This window comes from Pleurodeles waltl, chromosome 1_2, assembly GCF_031143425.1.
Source record: "Pleurodeles waltl isolate 20211129_DDA chromosome 1_2, aPleWal1.hap1.20221129, whole genome shotgun sequence".
Taxonomy (NCBI): domain Eukaryota; kingdom Metazoa; phylum Chordata; class Amphibia; order Caudata; family Salamandridae; genus Pleurodeles; species Pleurodeles waltl.
The window spans coordinates 1026476260-1026496490 of record NC_090437.1 but is presented as its reverse complement, the minus strand read 5'-3'; the positions used below and the strand labels follow the sequence as shown (position 1 = coordinate 1026496490).

Sequence of the window (20231 nt, the reverse complement as noted above, 5' to 3'; positions counted from 1 at the left end):
GCAATTATCAGGGTTTGTTGTATCAAAAGCAGATAGCACAAACGACCTAAAATAATTCTTGCAGGAGAAGCACTCTGATAAAAACACTTGTAGCAGGAACAACAATAGCACTTTCATCGACATATAAAGTCGACAACATTGCAGCTTCACAAAGTTTTATCAGTTTAACACAGCTTCACCAGTGGTATTTTAATTCCATTTCTCCTCAATATAACCCCTTCTACATTGTACAGTTTTTGTTATTTTTGCATCCTGCTGCAAGTGAAACATTACAATATTGTCATGACTGTGGGCTTCTTCTAAATATGTATGTTTACATTCTTTCAGGACCTCCAATAGCACTCAGACGCTGTCATCTTGCCATACCATGGAGCCTTGTGCACCAGATGAATTTTTCCAAGCTCTCAATCATGCAGAACAGACCTTTAAAAAGATGGAGAATTACCTGAGGCACAAACAGTTATGTGACGTGGTATTAGTTGCTGGGGACCGCAGAATTCCAGCTCACAGGTACTTATTTTAAAAAGAATCCCTCCAATGAAATGCTTCTTTGACGCAACCTAAAATGTAGTTCCTGAGCATAAACATCATGCTTAGAGCCAAAACTCACATCAAAAGTTATGCACTGTCAGAAATCGGCAAACCAAACACAATCTACACGACTTTTGTCCTCTGCATTCTGATGAGATCGCCACCTACTAACGTGTGATGTTGTATGGCATGTAATTGGTGTGTGTGGTGAATCTTGCTCTGTGTAAGTGCGCTGTTCCACACGCATATTATAGAATGTTAACTTTGTTGGGTGCCCTGATCTATGTGAGTGTCAACATGATGTAAATGTGTGTGGATGTGCCTGAAAATGTTGGAGAAGTTGCGTGAGGACCATTGTAGCAGCAGGGTATAGTCTGTGGCCGGTGGTGTGGGTCGCATTAAACCAAATAATCTACCTGCTCTCTTGTGCATTTTCCTCTCCTTGCAACGCCATTTCATTTTGACGAAGAGTTGGCAGCAATGATCTCAAGTGGCAACAGTCAGGTTGCAGCACACATTGTAATGTGTGGAAAGTTTATCAGAGTTGTTTGTTGCTGCTTCCGAGGTGCCACGGAGATCTATCATTGATGTGGAAGCATTGAAGCTTGTCTTGAGAGCATTTGTAAGACTCTTCAACTACTTGGTAAAGGAGCTGAATGGAACAATATTAGAGGGTGGTGCTTGAGGGACTCTGGACTGACCATCCTCTGCACATTTATACCATAGTCCCTGTTGGTGCTCTGTGTAACTTGACTACGGCCATATTGTAATTTTTAATGCCATCTGGGGAACACTATGGTGCATTATGGCACTTGGTTGGGAGCTGTTTGCCTATTTGAGGTAACCTGTTGATGTTCTAGCACTTCCCATTGGTGTGAAAGGAGGTTTTGGGCAGGGAGAGGTGCAGCCATAATATGGTAGTTTATGGGTTTGACATTATTTGGAATTGTTTTGAATGATTGATGCCATGATGTCCTCAGGAGGAGATGGTGCTTTTCTGACCTCAATGAGTCTTGCTCATATTTCTTTCTGAATTTCAATCGTTTAAATACTGTATTATTTTGTTCTTATGATTGAGGGCGCTAGTTATTAGTGGATATGGTGTGCAGTTATTAAACCTGCCTCCTTCTTTTTTTTTTTTTTTTTTTTTTTTTTTACACTTCCCAGGCGAACCACTGGTATGCTGGAAAGAATGGTTCACATGGTTTACATGTACTTATGGACAATTGACAGACACTGATCTATGAAGAAATGCATGCTTGAGCATTGTCTTGGAAAAAGCAGCAGATATTATTGAACAGCTTCCTATGCCCGTTTCTCCAAAATGTGTCTTTTCTATAACCTGGGCACTCCTCTGCTTGAGTTACATGTCCTAAACAGTTAAAATGCTGAACACATATTATTTATATGACACACGTTTTGTTTTTATATTTTCGTGTTCCGCTGTGTGATAAGCCTAGGTGAATATGTTTGCAGTGTTTTATGTAAATGGGGCTGCTTCATTTTTACTTTAACTTGTTGTTCATTTCTTAGAGTTTTTAGAAGGTTGATAACTTTGTGTCTCATTCAAAGAATACAGTCTTGTTGATGAAAATAACTGAATGGGCATCAGACCACTTTCTGTCAGTTGTTTTCACCAAGACGTCTTAACAACAATGAGAATATGTTATAAATGATGACCACAGACAGTGAAGGGAAGTAGGGAGTCTTCACACCAAGTGACACTGGAACAGCTGTACAGAGTCCTACCTCCACTTTCTATTAAAGGCTACTGGAACCGGAGGCACTTAGCCATCATACCCTGAGTTATCAGTGAAGATGGGAATATCAGACCTTGCTATTTCCTTGAACACAGAACTTCATTGTTCAAACAGGTATGATGGCATGCACCATATTGGAAACTCATCATAGGTTTTATTTTCTGTTTCACTAGAATTAGGCCAGCACTTTGAAATAGCAGAAAGAGGTGTGGATTTGTCATGTACTGTTAACAGCAGTCATGTTTGTGTAGTATCTGCTGTTCATGTTTATTGTAAATGTTGCAGCTGCCATATTATCTGTCTTCATTGTAGTTACAATTGATAACTTGTGATGGAGTGTAGGATTTTTGTTTTAGATCAATATTTTAAATGTATCCTTTCTGTACTAGTGTTTGAGTGTGTCATTCCTTAACAAAAGAAGGTTTGGGATTCCATTAATTGTCTCTGTAATATCTTATGTAATTGATCGTTACCTAGAACACATCTTGTTCAGCTATTGCTCAGTATGTTGGCAAATAGTTGCAGTGCAACATATTTTCTACTTTGGTTTGGCACATTGAATAAGTCCTTAATTCCAGGAGGGGCTAGAAAATTAACCTTTTCACCTCTATAAAAAGTATCACTCCTGTAGCTTATAGGGGATTGAGAACTGATTTGACTGGCCATTTTGAAACTACTATTGAATTTAATGGTTCAATGGATTATGAGGTTTTCGCAAAGGGCATCTCTCTGTTAAATGACAAGGCATATTGGGGTGTTTTATCATGGGTTCTTGGGCATTGTGTTAATGCCTGGGGGAGATTTCCAGGTTGTAGCAAGTTCTGAAATGTGTAGTCATGGATGTTTAAAACATTTATGATGTGCTTGTGAGGCATCAAGTAGTGTTCAAACAGGTGCTGGGAGATTTCAATGGATGGATTTTGCCTTCAACCAGAAGATGAGAGGGGTCCTTCAGAGAATGCGTAAAGAGTTAGCTGATCTTTTGGATAAGTTAGTTATGTTTGAAAAGTGTTATTGAGCCTGCAAATAATTTGCTGTTGTAGTCTTCCATTGTGGTGCCTTGTAAAATAAAAAAACAACGTGTTGTGAATGTGCATTGATTTGTGCAATTGAATCGGGCTTTTTACGTTGATGAATACCCATAATCCAAAAATGATGTTGGAATTCAGCATAGGGAAAACTGTATTTTATTTTTAATTGGGGCATTGATCTGCCTGTTATCAAACTGGGCTGACTCGTGAATCTCAGAATCATACTGCTTTTGCTACTCTTGATTCGATCATCCCAATAAAGATGCCTTTGAGGTTGGAGTCTGTCGCAGTACTGTACTTTTCTGATATCACTTATGAGATTGCTGAAGAAGGGAGTGAAGATTGTGCTAGCATCAAGCAAATGTTTGCGGTTAACAGACTAAAAAAATCTACTGACTCAACCACTGAGATTACAGCTAATTCTACCTTGAGATAGAGTTTTTATAACTATGGATACAAGTGAAAATGCTGTGCGTGCTGTTTCGAGTCAGGAGAATGTGAACGTGAGAACCAAACTCCATTTTTATCTCCACCAAAGTGAAGGATCCTGAGAAACAACATCCTGTCTTTGGAGAAGAAATGCTTGCATGCACCTGGACTCTGCACGGTTTAGATCGTACATTTGGGAAAGCAGGTATGCATTAAAGACAGACCCAAACTCGCTTGTGTACCAAATGTGCATTTCTGTAAATATGGTACTCATTTAGCTAGATTGGGGGCCAAACAGTGCAATTATGATTTGTGCTCACAAGGAAAAAGAAGGCAGATTGCTTTTGCATGGTAATAATGAGGATGAAAATGCAGGTTCTTGTAAGATAGTGAATGTTTAGTTGCCATAGTCAGAATGGGTTAATCAAATCATGAATTTTATGCCAAAGAATGAATGGAGGAAAAAAATTGAGTTCAACATGATTCTTATTCAGGAGGTCAAGTACGTACTGATTGGGTTGCCAAGAAACCAAGGTCTATCAGAGGAAATGCAGTCTTTGCTAAAATTTCATCAAAGCTGACACTGGAAGGTGATTTTCTTACAGTGGATACATAGTTCCTCCTTCTAAAGTCAGGAAAAAGTTAATGTATATATTTCATTGAGGCCATTTGGAAATTATGTTGAATAAGAAAATGCGCAAGGAGACTTACTGGTGACCAGAAATTGCTAAGTATGTCGAACTTAAAGTTATGGGCTGTGTGGTGTGTTGTACAGCAGGTAAGAATGTGAGAACTAGTGCGGCGCCAGTAGTGACAATGGGTGTGCCAGATAGTTTGAAAGAAGTTTGGCATTGAGTGTTTGACCACATAATTGCGATATGCCACTGTATTGATTGACTATAAATCAAGGTGGATTTAAATGGGATTTTTCAAGTTTCCTGACACGAAGACAATTGTTAAGTTATTACTGAGATATATTATAGGGACAACCTTCCCATAGTTTAGGTTTCAGCTAATGGTGTATAATTTGTATTTAATAAGGTGAGGTTATGTTTAAAGTTAGCAACAATCAAAGACAGGTTTTGATATTTGTACTGTCTTCAAGGTAACAGATTTGGATGGTAGATAACAGAGTAACAGCTGTAAATGAATTGCCAGTGGTCAGTAACTTGTTATGGTCATACATGTGTACTTCTCACACTACAAAAGGCATTTCCTCTGAAAAAAAAACCTTGTGGTGTTGAACGGATTGCGTTGTTTGGAATCACTTGGGTGCCCATGGGCTGTGTGGGGTTCATTGTGTCCATGTTGTGAAGACTGGAGAGTGAGGGTACATATAGGGACTACGCAGACAATGAGCATAAGCCAGGTATGACAAGAAACATTGTGTCAAAAACCACAGTTTCAGAGTGATTGATATAGAGATAATCGAGATTCCTGGTGCCGTGAGAAAAGAAGATTTGATGTTTGGGTTAGAAGACGTCAGTAAGCAGGTGCCTAGGGCTGCTGACTGTTTGGAATCAGGCAAACGGGGGCAGGTTGGAGGGCTGGCCCCGTGTATTGCTGGACCTACTGAGCACCACCAGGTGGAACGGAGTATAAAAAAAAATAAAGTGATGAGTGAATTGCATAAAGGTCGAAAGGATTATATATGAAGCTGCAATGTTACCCTTTCTTGTACTTGAAACTTGATGTTGCAGCTGCTATGTAGGATACATGTAGATGCTATTATTTTTCACTTTTCTCTTAAGAGGATTGATCGTTGGATTGCATATCTTAATTTTGTGTGTTATCGTGTGTGCACTTCCTTGTATAAAAAAGATTTGTTATGTTGTGTCTTATGGCATCGGTGACCGTGGAGAGTGTTGCTCTTTGTAAGTATCCTGTCCACTTTCAGTATTATAGAATGTTCACGATGTCTATTGTCGGGTTCTGTGTGAGTGTTCATATGATGTGGAATGCGTGTGGATTTGTTTGAGACGTACAGTCAGTGGCCAGTGTTAGGGATTAAACCATGTAATCTGCCTCCTTTCACCAGCCTCGTTGCTTCCTTGCAATACAATGCCATTTCACTATTTTTCTCTCTGGATGTCAGTTCTCAACATCTTCCCTTTCTCCAGCATAGAAAGCTCCATGTGCAAATGTCTCAGTTGTAAAAGGTCTGTAATGTAGTAATACAATATTTGTCCATGTTTTCTCATATCTTTATTGTGACCTTTTGTGGTAGTTAAAGCATGCGTCAACAGCTAAACAAGTTATCTCAGTTTCTAGTTAGTGTTATTTTGCCCGAAGTGAGACTCTCCAGCATTTACTTTGCCCCTATTCCCCCATCATCTCACTGAATTAATACTTTCTCTTATGCAGTGCTTTAAGTGGGCACATACTGTCAGTTGCTGAGACCCTGCACTTCTTTAATTTGAAAGAGGAAGTACCAGCATAACTTAGAAAGCCCACTTAACACCAAGGGAAATTTGTAGGGGATCCCCGCCCAGGCATCAGGTTGTGTCCCCACCACATAATGGGCCCAGCAGTTGTTTTCAAGCCCCCCTCCTCCCTCCAAGGGGAGGAATGCCCTAGATACATGAGAAAACTACTTTAAGGAAAAAAGAGGGATTGGGGCGGGCCACCAAGCCATGGTGCACATTGGGAGGGTTACTCGATTTGGTGGCAGAAAGCCCAGTAGTCTCTAGGAATAATATTTAAAAATGAAAATGAAAGGGGTGGGGACCAGGTTGTCCACCCAGATATTGGGCCATGCCACCCACCACAAAAGTGCCCCAGCAGTCTTTCTGCACCTTTTGGTGGAAGATTGCTTGGTTACCCCCAGTCTGCACCCACAGGAGAGAAAGACTTCTATAATCTAGGGAAAGTATTAAAGAAAAAAAGGCGGTGTGGGGGCAGCCCTCCCAGGTAGCAGGCCTTACCCACAACCCATACGAGCTGTAAAGACTTTCTGCTCTCTGTGAGGCCTATTGAGGTGATTTACCCCCAATCTGCCCATCAGTGACCCAAAGGCCATTGCACCCACATATTTTTTATTTATTTTATTAAAATGAATGGGGTGAAGGCCAGCTTGCACTGGCCCATTCCTCCGTCCCAGAAAGCCCCAGCAGTGTTTGTTTTTCTGTCCTGTAGGGGGTGATATTGGAGGATTTACACCTAATCACCCATCACTGGGGGCAGAAAGCCCACTGGAGGCCATGAATATATTAAAAATAAAATCAGTGGAGACCGTCTTTCACTGACTGCATCCCAGCCACAGAGCCTCAACAGTCTTTATGCGCCCCTGGTGCATTGAACATCCCAGCCCTAAAGCATGCAAGAGTACATATGGATTCTTATGGGCGTTGATTTGACATATGGGCTGGCAGAGAGGTGGAGAATCACAATTTCCTCACAACTGCTGTGGTGAATGGCCACACAGTTTGAGTATGAATCATCCTGCAACCAGGAAAGCCACTATGCCGTCTTATGCAGAATGCCCTGCAAACGTCTGTGAGGGAAAGTTGTGGAATCTGTGATGATTCACAAAATTCATACCACATAGCAATCCCACGCTTCAGTCGATATTATAGCTAAGAAGTGCTTTGGAAAGACAGTTGCTGTCCACTGATGCGTACCCCACAGGGCCAAGCATGGCGTACCGCACCTCAGCACTGCCAAAATCATCTTTCAAGTCATATTTCTTAAAAGCCATGGAATGGGGAAATAGCAGGCTGTAAGGAAATGCCTCCTTGGCATGGTTGCCCCCTGACTTTTTGCCTTTGCTGATGCTATGTTTACAATTGAAAGTGTGCTGAGGCCTGCTAACCAGGCCCCAGCACCAGTGTTCTTTCCCTAACCTGTACTTTTGTATCCACAATTGGCAGACCCTGGCATCCAGATAAGTCCCTTGTAACTGGTACTTCTAGTACCAAGGGCCCTGATGCCAAGGAAGGTCTCTAAGGGCTGCAGCATGTCTTATGCCACCCTGGAGACCTCTCACCACTCAGCACAGACACACTGCTTGCCAGCTTGTGTGTGCTAGTGAGGACAAAACGAGTAAGTCGACATGGCACTCCCCTCAGGGTGCCATGCCAGCCTCTCACTGCCTATGCAGTATAGGTAAGACACCCCTCTAGCAGGCCTTACAGCCCTAAGGCAGGGTGCACTATACCCTAGGTGAGGGTACCAGTGCATGAGCACTGTACCCCTACAGTGTCTAAGCAAAACCTTAGACATTGTAAGTGCAGGGTAGCCATAAGAGTATATGGTCTGGGAGTCTGCTTTACACGAACTCCACAGCACCATAATGGCTACACTGAAAACTGGGAAGTTTGGTATCAAACTTCTCAGCACAATAAATGCACACTGATGCCAGTGTACATTTTATTGCAAAATACACCCCAGAGGGCACCTTAGAGGTGCCCCCTGAAACTTAACCGACTATCTGTGTAGGCTGACTAGTTCCAGCAGCCTGCCACACTAGAGACATTTTGCTGGCCCCATGGGGAGAGTGCCTTTGTCACTCTGAGGCCAGTAACAAAGCCTGCACTGGGTGGAGATGCTAACACCTCCCCCAGGCAGGAGCTGTAACACCTGGCGGTGAGCCTCAAAGGCTCACCCCTTTGTCACAGCACCGCAGGACACTCCAGCTAGTGGAGTTGCCCGCCCCCTCCGGCCCCGGCCCCCACTTTTGGCGGCAAGGCCGGAGAAAATAATGAGAATAACAAGGAGGAGTCACTGGCCAGTCAGGACAGCCCCTAAGGTGTCCTGAGCTGAGGTGACTCTAACTTTTAGAAATCCTCCATCTTGCAGATGGAGGATTCCCCCAATAGGGTTAGGATTGCGACCCCCTCCCCTTGGGAGGAGGCACAAAGAGGGTGTACCCACCCTCAGGGCTAGTAGCCATTGGCTACTAACCCCCCAGACCTAAACACGCCCTTAAATTTAGTATTTAAGGGCTACCCTGAACCCTAGAAAATTAGATTCCTGCAACAACAAGAAGAAGGACTGCCTAGCTGAAAACCCCTGCAGAGGAAGACCAGAAGAGAACAACTGCCTTGGCTCCAGAAACTCACCGGCCTGTCTCCTGCCTTCCAAAGAACTCTGCTCCAGCGACGCCTTCCAAAGGGACCAGCGACCTCTGAATCCTCTGAGGACTGCCCTGCTTAGACGACGACAAGAAACTCCCGAGGACAGCGGACCTGCTCCAAAAAGACTGCAACTTTGTTTCAAGAAGCAGCTTTAAAGAACCCTGCAACTCCCCGCAAGAAGCGTGAGACTTGCAACACTGCACCCGGCGACCCCGACTCGACTGGTGGAGAACCAACACCTCAGGGAGGACCCCCGGACTACTCTACGACTGTGAGTACCAAAACCTGTCCCCCCTGAGCCCCCACAGCGCCGCCTGCAGAGGGAATCCCGAGGCTTCCCCTGACCGCGACTCTCTGAAACCTAAGTCCCGACGCCTGGAAAAGACCCTGCACCCGCAGCCCCCAGGACCTGAAGGACCGGACTTTCACTGCAGAAGTGACCCCCAGGAGTCCCTCTCCCTTGCCCAAGTGGAGGTTTCCCCGAGGAAGCCCCCCCTTGCCTGCCTGCAGCGCTGAAGAGATCCCGTGATCTCTCATTGACTTCCATTGCGAACCCGACGCTTGTTCTAACACTGCACCCGGCCGCCCCCGCGCCGCTGAGGGTGAAATTTCTGTGTGGGCTTGGTTTCCCCCCCGGTGCCCTACAAAACCCCCCTGGTCTGCCCTCCGAAGACGCGGGTACTTACCTGCAAGCAGACCGGAACCGGGGCACCCCCTTCTCTCCATTGAAGCCTATGAGTTTTGGGCACCACTTTGAACTCTGCACCTGACCGGCCCTGAGCTGCTGGTGTGGTAACTTTGGGGTTGCTCTGAACCCCCAACGGTGGGCTACCTTGGACCAAGAACTGAACCCTGTAAGTGTCTTACTTACCTGGTAAAACTAACAAAAACTTACCTCCCCCAGGAACTGTGAAAATTGCACTAAGTGTCCACTTTTAAAGTAGCTATTTGTGAATAACTTGAAAAGTATACATGCAATTGAAATGATTCAAAGTTCCTAATGTACTTACCTGCAATACCTTTCAAACAAGATATTACATGTTAAGTTTGAACCTGTGGTTCTTAAAATAAACTAAGAAAATATATTTTTCTATAACAAAACCTATTGGCTGGATTTGTCTCTGAGTGTGTGTACCTCATTTATTGTCTATGTGTATGTACAACAAATGCTTAACACTACTCCTTGGATAAGCCTACTGCTCGACCACACTACCACAAAATAGAGCATTAGTATTATCTATTTTTACCACTATTTTACCTCTAAGGGGAACCCTTGGACTCTGTGCATGCTATTCCTTACTTTGAAATAGCACATACAGAGCCAACTTCCTTCACAGGCTTTTCTACTTGTGAAGAAACAGAATTAATTGAACAGGCTAAAGTTAAGCTTAAGTAACTGAGGGCTAGCAAAATAGAATGCAAACATAACAAAGCTGATAAAAAAATGAGCTAAGTGAAAGGATCTGATCCTGTGCCTCCACCACTTCTCGACCATGTTGCAGCTCAATAGTCTGGCTGCAGTATGTTAACGTGGGACAAAACTGTACAGCTTGGCGGTGATCTCCATGCCACTCCCTTGTCTGCACTCCAGAATACTGCCAGTGTGTACCAACTGTCTACAATAATGGAGATGTCCCGTAGAATGCTGAACTTCCAGACAGAACTGTGCTTTGAGTTGTCTTTGGCTCAGGCCGAGCAACAGATCCTCAGGGAGGGAGGTCCCCCTGGGCAGTCTAAGAACAAATGTTGGCCCCAACTGCATATTATCTTCTTTAGAAGTCCTTCTCTGGGAGATTATTTGAAAGGTTTATGTGATTCTGGAGAATAGAAACTCTGGAAGTCTGTTTTGGTAGAATATTCTCAATCGACTTTTCGATCATCCTCTTTTTCTAAATGGATGGCATTCCTAGGATGTCAAATCCATCCTGGTAGATACCCATCATGTTGAAAAAACAAAAACCCATCAGATATGCGGAAGCCGGGTGTTTCAAACATTTATTCAAGGTTGACCTGTGGAACTATCATTGCCCTTTCCATTTGTTGAATGGCAAAAGCAGTCAGTTAACAACTGCCTGTATATATCGAGGCTCTAACCCATAGATTTGACTGCTTACTTCTTTCATATCTGCCGCTTGGTGTTCCTCCACTATTGCCAATCTTGACTGAAGCCTTTAAATAACTCTAGCGCTATCATATCATAAGGGCACTGGGTGTGATGATGCTCTTCCATGGTACCGATGAGCAGGTCTTAGTTGTGTTTTCTCTTCCAGCCCTTAAGTTATGCATGACAGAGGCTAATCAAGATAGCATTGAATGAAGATCTGGATAGAGAGAGTTCCATAGCTTAGGTGGCACAATGAAAAATCGCATATAGGGTGTACATAAATATGAGGAACGTAGTGCTGCACTTCTATCATTCTTAACCAAGGATGAAATCAGACATTGACCTTGGTTCTTCATATATGTCGCTGGTGTAGTTCAAGTATTCTGTTTGCCGAAACATCCTGTCACCTCACATGACAGCAAGGGAAGGATCTCGAAGTTAAATGTGTGGAAGTTGGAGTTGTCAGACTCGGATCAACTGTTTGAAGCCTTGAAATCAGGACTAATCTTGAAAAAGACACTCCTATGCCTCAGTTTCTCTACATACTAAGTACATAGATGCAACTAAATATGCATTTCCTAGGAGGTGGGGGTTTGACTACCCTTGGAAGAAGCTCTCCTACGCAGCACAACCCAGAGCCCATACCAGCACCATAAAGTATTGACATTATAATAACGCCTAACTGTTGCAACAGAAAGCAATTATTTATACATGGTGATGGTCACTAATAGAAATTGTCCTTGGCAGTGACCATGGACGTTGAAGGACAGAGTGCCCTCTTACCCCTACCATTTACAAATTTTATGCTGTAGGCCTAAGGCTGCAAAAGTGAATGAGGGAGGACTGCGGCATCTAAGATCAGCACCAACAGCAAAGAAGAGGATAGTACAGCACACTTACAGTGGGTGCACTGTGACCAAAGCTCGGAACGCCCAAAACCCAGAGGAGTAGTACAAAGGTGCAAGTCAATGTAGTCACCGTGAAGGGGCGTGAAAGTCAGTTGGACCTAGTGAAAGATGAGAAGTGACTTGTCCTCGTTTGAGACAACACAGCAGTATTCACAAATTAAATCCGCCTGTCCAGAATAATTCCAGAATCAAACTAAAGTAATGAAACACTGTTGATTGAGGAGGATTCAGCACCCATAACAATGGAACTGCAAGGCTGGATGTGAAAAATTGCAGCCCAAACCCAAAGTGTACATAAGGGGCCATTATGTACCATTCATTCAGTTAAATATAGAGTTCTTTGTGTGGGAGCATAGGCTTACCAGAGTGGACTAATTAAGAAAAATTTACCACCTGGTTTTCTGAAGTCCATGTGAAGGTTTGGGTATCTGTGCTCAGTGATCCACTGTGGAGGGGAGAGCACTGGAGAAGGAAAAGAAGCACTGAGGCAGACTTGCAGCTTTCAGTGAACCAGCTACATAGAAAAGCATATTGAACATAAATTGTAACTGTTAGAAGGCACATTGGTGCTGCAGTGGCCTGCTATACTCCAAGACAATACCTACAAAAGCCAAGTGGCATGTCCGATGTCCTTGATGAAACCTGCTTTATAGCTTCTGTTTTCAGAGTACATGACAGGTGGAAGTAGGTCAGCTGTAGTGTCTCCTTCAGTCACGCCTGACCTTTCCCTGAACACCATGTTGAAAGAAATATCAGTGATCCGAACTAACATGGGAAATATGGACTGAAAAAAACAAAGTGTCCTCTGGATGAAAACGTTAAGGACAGACAGACCCTACCACAGGCATTTACATTCAGTAGAACACATAATGTTTGAATTGGAGGGGTAGAATGAAAAAGTCATGATTGGGGAACAAGAAGTATGGTAACATAAAAATGTAATTGCTTAAAACTTTACTTGACCTAACAAGAACAGTGACATTATTACTTGTGATGGACTCTGATCCATCCAGCCTAATAATCCACTTTCTCACAACTATCTAACAATACCTAGCACTTAGGAGTCAATACAAGGGCTTAAAATCAGGCTCATACAGAATATTCATAGGGCAATACGTCGATAAAGAAACTGAAAAATATTAAAGAAAATACTGACAGGCACTGCCGCAGCAAGACTAAACAGTGGAAGACTGGATAGATATTTAAGAGAAGCCAGGCTAAAATGTTCCAATTTTAAAATGCTGAGTAATTGGTTCAAGACACCGTTCAGACTTGGCAGAGCAGGCCTTCTTAATCATTCTAATTGATTGAGATGCATCCAGCCCAGATATGATTTAGCACACAGTTTTATGGGATTGTCATAAAGTCCAATTGCTATTGGCAGGAGTATGTGTAGTATTATTAATCAAGGAAACGGATATCTCAGAAGGACCCACCTGTAGGACTGACATAAACACAGGTGGTTGTCGACCTCATTAGCGCTGTCATTATCCACTAAAGAGGAATGGATAACAATGATGATGAAAATTGAAAGGGCGGTGTACATTATTATGGATAGGTTGTGTCTTTAGACAAATATAGGAGCTCCTATAGGAAATTGCTAATATGACATGGGACCCGACACAAATACACAAAATATTTGGCCAAAAAACTCATAACTGTAGTTGGGACACCTCTAATGCAGGAAACTCAGTGGGTCAGAAATAGGGACACCCTCGAATTCAGGGAAGAATATGGAAGTAGTGTGACATTCTGCCACTGTTTTATTTAGTAATTGAGAGTATAAGGCCATAGAAGACACTAACGGAATATATTGACTGTTAAGAGCGACAGGACATTCATCGTTCATGAAATGTGATGAGGTTAACAGAACCTTGGACCACTTCCATATCATTCCGCAGAGAGATCTGTAGCATAGGAACTCTGTACTTTTACGTCACTTTCTGCCCCTCCACGATCCTTGGAGTACCCTGGCGACCCTCTCCATCATTCCACCTCCTTTCCCTGTTTCCTTGAGCGCGGAATGTCCTTCCTTTTTTCCTCCCTTTGCTTTCTGTAATAGGTACTTTAGTGTAATCGATTAATAATATTATTGTTGCCATTGAATGTGAATTGTGAGGTAAACGTTTCTCAGCATGGGTAAAATGAGCGTACAGAATATGCTACAAACGCGTGTTATACGTAGATTACTGTTTCTAGCGAGGCTGAACCTTTCTTTAACTGTTCCTGAGTGGGAGGCGACCTCACTTCTCCTACAGCAGACTGATGTATGTGTAGAAGCTCATATTTTATAAACTTGTCCTTGTAAAACGGACGAGAGAAGGATTTCTTTTATCGTGTTATTGCTGCACATTTTCATTGATCAATTTTAAGTATGAAATTAGGAAAAATCATTGGGTGCTGAAGTGATATTTATGCCTTCGGTGTAAAATGTACTTTTAGTGTCGGTCATTCATTATTCATGGGAAAGAACTGAGCCATGAAACCGTTTGTCAAATGTAAAATACTTTCCTCTGCACAGTGCGCCTTCAGAGGACATGAAGTGAAAAATTCATTACTGAGTGCCTGCACAGTGAAAGATGATGGTTTTTCTCTCCCTTGTGTCCTTCCAGGTTGGTGCTTTCCTCTGTCTCGGACTACTTTGCTGCCATGTTTACTAATGATGTGAGGGAAGCAAGGCAGGAAGAAATCAAGATGGAAGGCGTGGAGCCAAGTGCACTCTGGGCATTAGTTCAATATGCATATACAGGTAATGTTTGGGGCTTCTCTAGGGTAAAAGTGGCACTGAAACGCATTTTAAATTTTAGATGAGAGCAATAGGTGTCAGAGGGCCAATTCGTATCCCTTCTCTTCAGTCTGCGTTACATGTAGACTTAGATTGTTGTAAGTCCACAGTTCTTTGTGATGGTAGGTCCAGGTCAACATTTTTATTATGCGAGGAAATCTCACATAATTCCTGTTTTCCTGCCGTGTAAAACTGGTCTGAGCTGAAAATGGTTTCTTGCAGGAACTGTGAAGCTGATGTTGCTGTGACTAGGCGGCATTTCTACTTCAATCTGTCTCTCACCAGCTTCTCATGTGCCTTTTGTCTTAGTAGAATGTTTTTACATACATTTCCCCCATGGACTAATGGCAAAATCTGTTTCTTTTAACTTGCTTAGCTTTTATGAAAATTATGTGTTCCAGGAGGACAAAAATTACACTTTAACCCATCCCTTGTTAGAGGGTTTATGAATGGAGCACACAAGATACTAAGATCTAACTCAGAATCATGAGAGATGTAAACTTGACCATTTGTAGATCATCCTGTATCTATAACATGTATGTCTTAAAAACATGCTTCCTGCTTCATCACCTTCAGTCTAACAATTTGGTCTACGAATGCAACATACCCCCTTTCTTTTGGAAGGAGCCCATTAATTCCCTAGTGTTTCCTGGGTTCTAAAAAAAAAAAAAAATTGTGTCAGTTATGTATACAGTCGCTTTATGGCAGCGGTTCTTAACTGGTGGTTCATGGACCCTGGGAGTCCACAATGCCTACTCAGGGGTCCTGCAACTGCTTAGAAAATTAAATAAAATGATATAATCAAATTACTTAAATATAAATAAATAGAGAAGTAAAATTGAAATTTTAAAATGTTCTGAAGTTTTAAAATGTTCTATAAGTGTGAAGGAATTTGAAACTGGAGGTTAAAAATTAAGTTGGTATTCTTGTATGGATTTGTGGGGGTAGTAAATTCAAGGCCATGCAGAGATTGTTGCACTAAGCTTTTTATTGGGGAAACTATAACTGGTGTTATTTATCACACCCAATAAATAATGATAGTCACAATATTATTATTTATCATGCTGTAATACTATTGTGATACTGAGGTCGCTGTATTCAAAGCCTTTGTCAAATCTATCTTTATTTCTTCAGATTCTTTTCTCCTGTACTTGGTGATCAAGGAATCCAACATATATGAGGGAGTGATAGGGAACTACTTTGTATGCTTTCTTTATCATCCTTTATGATTTGTAGAATTCACTCAAAAGTTACCGTTGCACTGTACATAACCCCTTTGAACCATTGCTCTTTTTTTTTTGTTGTTTTTTTTATTTTTTAGAATTGTTACATGGTACTTTTAGTTGGAACTTACTGAGAATCTTCTATGAACTTAGCCATTTCCTCTTTACTGTTGGAAGATCTGTCCCTTGTACTTTACTTGGCATACCAGAGAAAGTGTTACATTGCGTTATTTTCGGGCTTTTGAGGTGTGCCTCTTGGACCATGATGATGCTGCATGTATCTCTGTGTTTCCCGATTTGTATTAAGATGTAGCGCCTGTATTAGAATTTGGTGTGCTTACCTATATTTTTCTTTCCATGGTGTGAACATCTCATATTGTTTTTGATCTTTATTATTTAACGTAGAGTTTGACAGTAGGCAGCTGTGGCCTTCTTCCACATCACACAGATTTGTCAGATTCTGGACTGCATAGTTGTCCCTTAATGATGGCCTACTACCTTGACAGCCACTGTCATTCTGACGTCTGCTGCCACACCACCTTGCACTTCTCTGTCACTGCTCTCCCGCCCCTGTGATGGCAGTTAAGCCTCTGGTGAACACTGTAGGACTGTGGAATTGTTTAGAACCTGGCTAAAGATGTGTGTCTAGTCAAATCTAAATACTGGACGTTTTGTTCAAGCTGTAATACCTTAATGGAATCTTGCACATCTGAATGGTTCTTCATCCTATGTTCTTCTAGGTACTGAAAGGCTAGTCTTGTCCTGTCATCCTGTCTTCATTTTATTTTATATATTTTTTGGCACATCGTGATATTTGTTTCTAAAGCTTTGTTTTGCATCTGTACAGATTTCCTTCTCAGCATGTATGGTGTCCAACATGGTGAAAGGCTTTCCAGAGAATCCTGAACTGCTCAATTGACTGAATTAGTCCCTCTATACTGCTTTTGCCTTACAACACTTTCGTCCCACCGATATCCATTAGACGCTATGTTTTACATCTCCCTTCTGTTGAGTACTGGAGCTGCTTAACCTACTTCAATTTCTGGCTCTGGTGACATGGGCTAGTTCTTTAATCCTCCCTCTGCCTCGCGGTCAGCAGTTAACTTTGGTCAGCAGTGTGCATCCCTTGCCTGAGCCTACTTTATTTGGTCTTTTGATTGTGCCCACCCCCTCCTTTCAGGGAGAAAAGGGGTCTTATGTGCTTTCTTGTCTATAGTCTTCAAATCATGCCCACTGCACAGTATCTTTGCTGGCTGGGTTGAACCATATTATGCCACCTTGCCAATACTTGGGACTTTAGTGGCCAAGACACTTTTTAAGCCTACACATGTTCCCTCTTAGTAGACACCGCAAGCATCTCCAAGCTCTCACAGTCCAACAGACTGAGGCTGGAGTTAAGAATGAAGCATAAGGCCCAAGACGGAAATGGACATTTGCTGTCAAATGTTGCAAGATAACGCTACACATGTTTATAAGGCAAGGCAAGAATGCTGCCTATAGTGAATAATATCTGTACAGTTATGATTGGGAAGTAAAGATTATTTGGGTTCCCTGCACCACCAATATCCGACCAAAACGTATGGTCCCTGAGACTTTTAATTACTTTTCTACATATATCTTTCCTTCATAAATACAGTCACAAAGAATCCCTTCCACATTTTTAACAACAGTTTTTTTTTATTTCAAATGTGATTTATATGTGACTCTTGAGGTAAACCTGAAAATGTCTCCCATATTTGTGATGATTTTTATGTTACTAGAATTTCCTTCTAGTGGTAACCATAACACTGTACGTGCACCAACCATAAGTCATAATCTCCTACTGTTGCCATCTTCAGTAGGAGGAGGTGAGGTACTGATATATGGAGCCCAGTCTTGTAAGTGTAAGTGCAAAAAATATCACATTTTGGAGGCACTCCCCTTTTGTTAGGAGGAGCAGATTGAGGACTAAAGCTAGAACATATGTTTCATTAAGATTCACCTAAAATTTCCTAGGATAAATTAATCATCCAAGATGTCATATAATTGCCTGTCGCTGGAGGAGATCAAATTAATAGTGCTAGACATAAGGTGAGTGTGGGCCAGGAACTAAGTGGATCTCTAGGCAAAAACCTGCTCAGTGAGGTGAGGTTTTTCTTGCTCTCTGGCTTGATCCTATCCTGAACCAGACAGTGGCCCAGCTGAATGTAATAAAATGTATCCCTTTCTAATAGGCCAAAATCGTCTTCAGAAGAAGCAAAGCCCATTGAAATTCCTCTATAATAGAGTTTAGTCAAAACACAGAATATGAGATGTGTCTCTGCGCCCTCAGTGGAAAGCATTTACACAGATATAATGTCAGATTTTTGTTAGTACTGGGATGCATGTAGAGGAAATTGTGACCAGTTCACAAACTCTCACTGGCTTCATACGATACTATAATCAGATATGAATGAATTTCAGAAGATTGCCATACTTGTAGTCATGTAGGTTGCAGCAATAGTGATTTACAGAGGAAAGTAATGCAATTCTCCTGTTCCAGAAAGAGCCATTACTTGAGTGTAGGGGTTACCATCTACTCAAGTGCAGATATGGGTTGACCTGTGATGATGTACCTCCCACATACCCCTCCTATATACCTCCTGGTATCTTGTATTCCAAACCCCCTGCCATGTACTGGTCTGCAGATTGCATTCTGCACCCTTCTCAGTGGTTTGCCCTGCCAAATAAAACTGAGAAGCCTACACTGGATATTCATGAGTGTCTGTAGCTTATCTAAGTAGGGTGGTGTGAGCCACATTAAGAAGATGCAGTTAGAAGCTTATCTTGAAACAGTTTAACCAGTCAGACCAAAATATTTTGAATTTGCCTCACTGAGTCAGGTGATACTTGAGAAAATTCAGCAAGCTAGGAATATTGTTTTGATCAAAGTCTTTTTTTGTAACAAAAATCTATTGAGGCAGATGACCAGATAGCCACTTTTTGAATGTATTTTTTATTGTCTTTTATTCAGATAAACCCCTAAAATTGTCTTGTTGTTATCCATGTGCTGTAAAGGAGCACCACAGTATGAGCAAACAACAGATGAAAGAGAGAGCACCCTTGTCTTGAACCTTGAAAAAGGACAATCAAACTTGAGATATTTTATCCTGGTGAATGTCAGTCAAAGCTGTCCAGAATGAGCTTAATATATCTGGGTCCCTGGCCTGCCCTTAACATCTCCAGCTTGAGATTGGCCCTGTCTACTTTATCAGGTGATTTCTGCGTTCAGCAAAAAGAACAACCATTCGGGTTTTGTTCCATGTTTTGATGCTAAGAGCATTCAGCACCATCCTGCCATCTTTACCCACTTGCCTTTGTCTGATGAAGGCTACCTGGCTGGGGAATATCACCTGTGGCATACATCTTTTGTTTGGTTTTACTATTAGCGTTAAGATCACTGTACATGGCTTCTCCTGACTGGAGAAACACTTTCCAGTTTATTTAATGAGGGATTTGGTAAGACGCTGGAAGTCTAATAGAAAACACTGCCATGCCAACAGGGACTTTGTTTTCACCTCCATCACCTCTTTCACCTTTTCTTTGGTGAGAGGTTCTTCTGTAGTGTCAATTCAGGCAGCATTGAGTGTGGGAAAGACAACACTTCCCAAATATGCAGTCTTTCTCTTTGGTCTAGGCAACTCTTGATGTACTCTGGAAAAATGCCTGTTTGTGGAAGTAAATGTAATGCATGGTGGCATGAGTCTCATTTCTGTTACGGTATCTGGTTCTTGCGGGCCTGCAATTTGTTCATCTCGTCATCCCTCTCACAGTACCATATTTTGTTACACAAATGTTTGTGTTCTTTCATTAGGATAGTCTTAATCTCATGACTTTCTCTACAAGGGCATTGTAGGTTTTAAGCAAGACAATTTATTTTTGTCTACTAGCTTCCGGGCCACTAAGCTGGGTCTCTAAAGCTATTCACTTAAAATTAGCTTCCTTGAACAGTGAGGACATCTAGGTGATGTTCTTGCCTGAATTTTAGTATCCCAATTAATCTTGGGATTTACATTGGCATTGGAGTAGTGCTCTTTGATGTTGTTGACACTGCCCTGGAAAGCTAGATTCCTGGACACCTCCTCACTCAGTTTCCAGTGTCTGGGGGTGAGGGAGGTGGGCAGAGATAGACTTCTGTTGTTGAGGCTGCAGATGAGCAGTCTAATAGGAGTTTGTTTTTCAGTCACCACAGAGATTACAGTCTCCTCCAAAATTGATGTGATGAGGAAGAGATTAATTCATGAGTGGCCTCTGTGGACATTGGAGTGGTGAGATTGCCACGTATCTGCTAAGGTCACTCCCCCTTCTTGGATGGAGGGCTATTTCAGAGTTCCTAACGTGCGACCGTGCAGCTGATACAGAGTCTG

General features: G+C 42.2%; 1 protein-coding gene across 2 annotated transcripts in view; it reads left to right on the top strand.

The window, feature by feature from the left end:
- The window catches only part of KLHL5 (kelch like family member 5), a 439436-nt gene that overhangs the window by 196040 nt on the left and 223165 nt on the right, over positions 1 to 20231 (top strand). For both annotated transcript variants that reach the window (XM_069202095.1, XM_069202090.1), the window contains 2 exons: positions 328 to 510; positions 14451 to 14587. In XM_069202095.1, the coding sequence (XP_069058196.1) occupies positions 368 to 510; positions 14451 to 14587 (280 nt within the window). In that variant the 5' untranslated portion in view covers positions 328 to 367. The remainder of the gene's footprint in view (positions 1 to 327; positions 511 to 14450; positions 14588 to 20231) is intronic.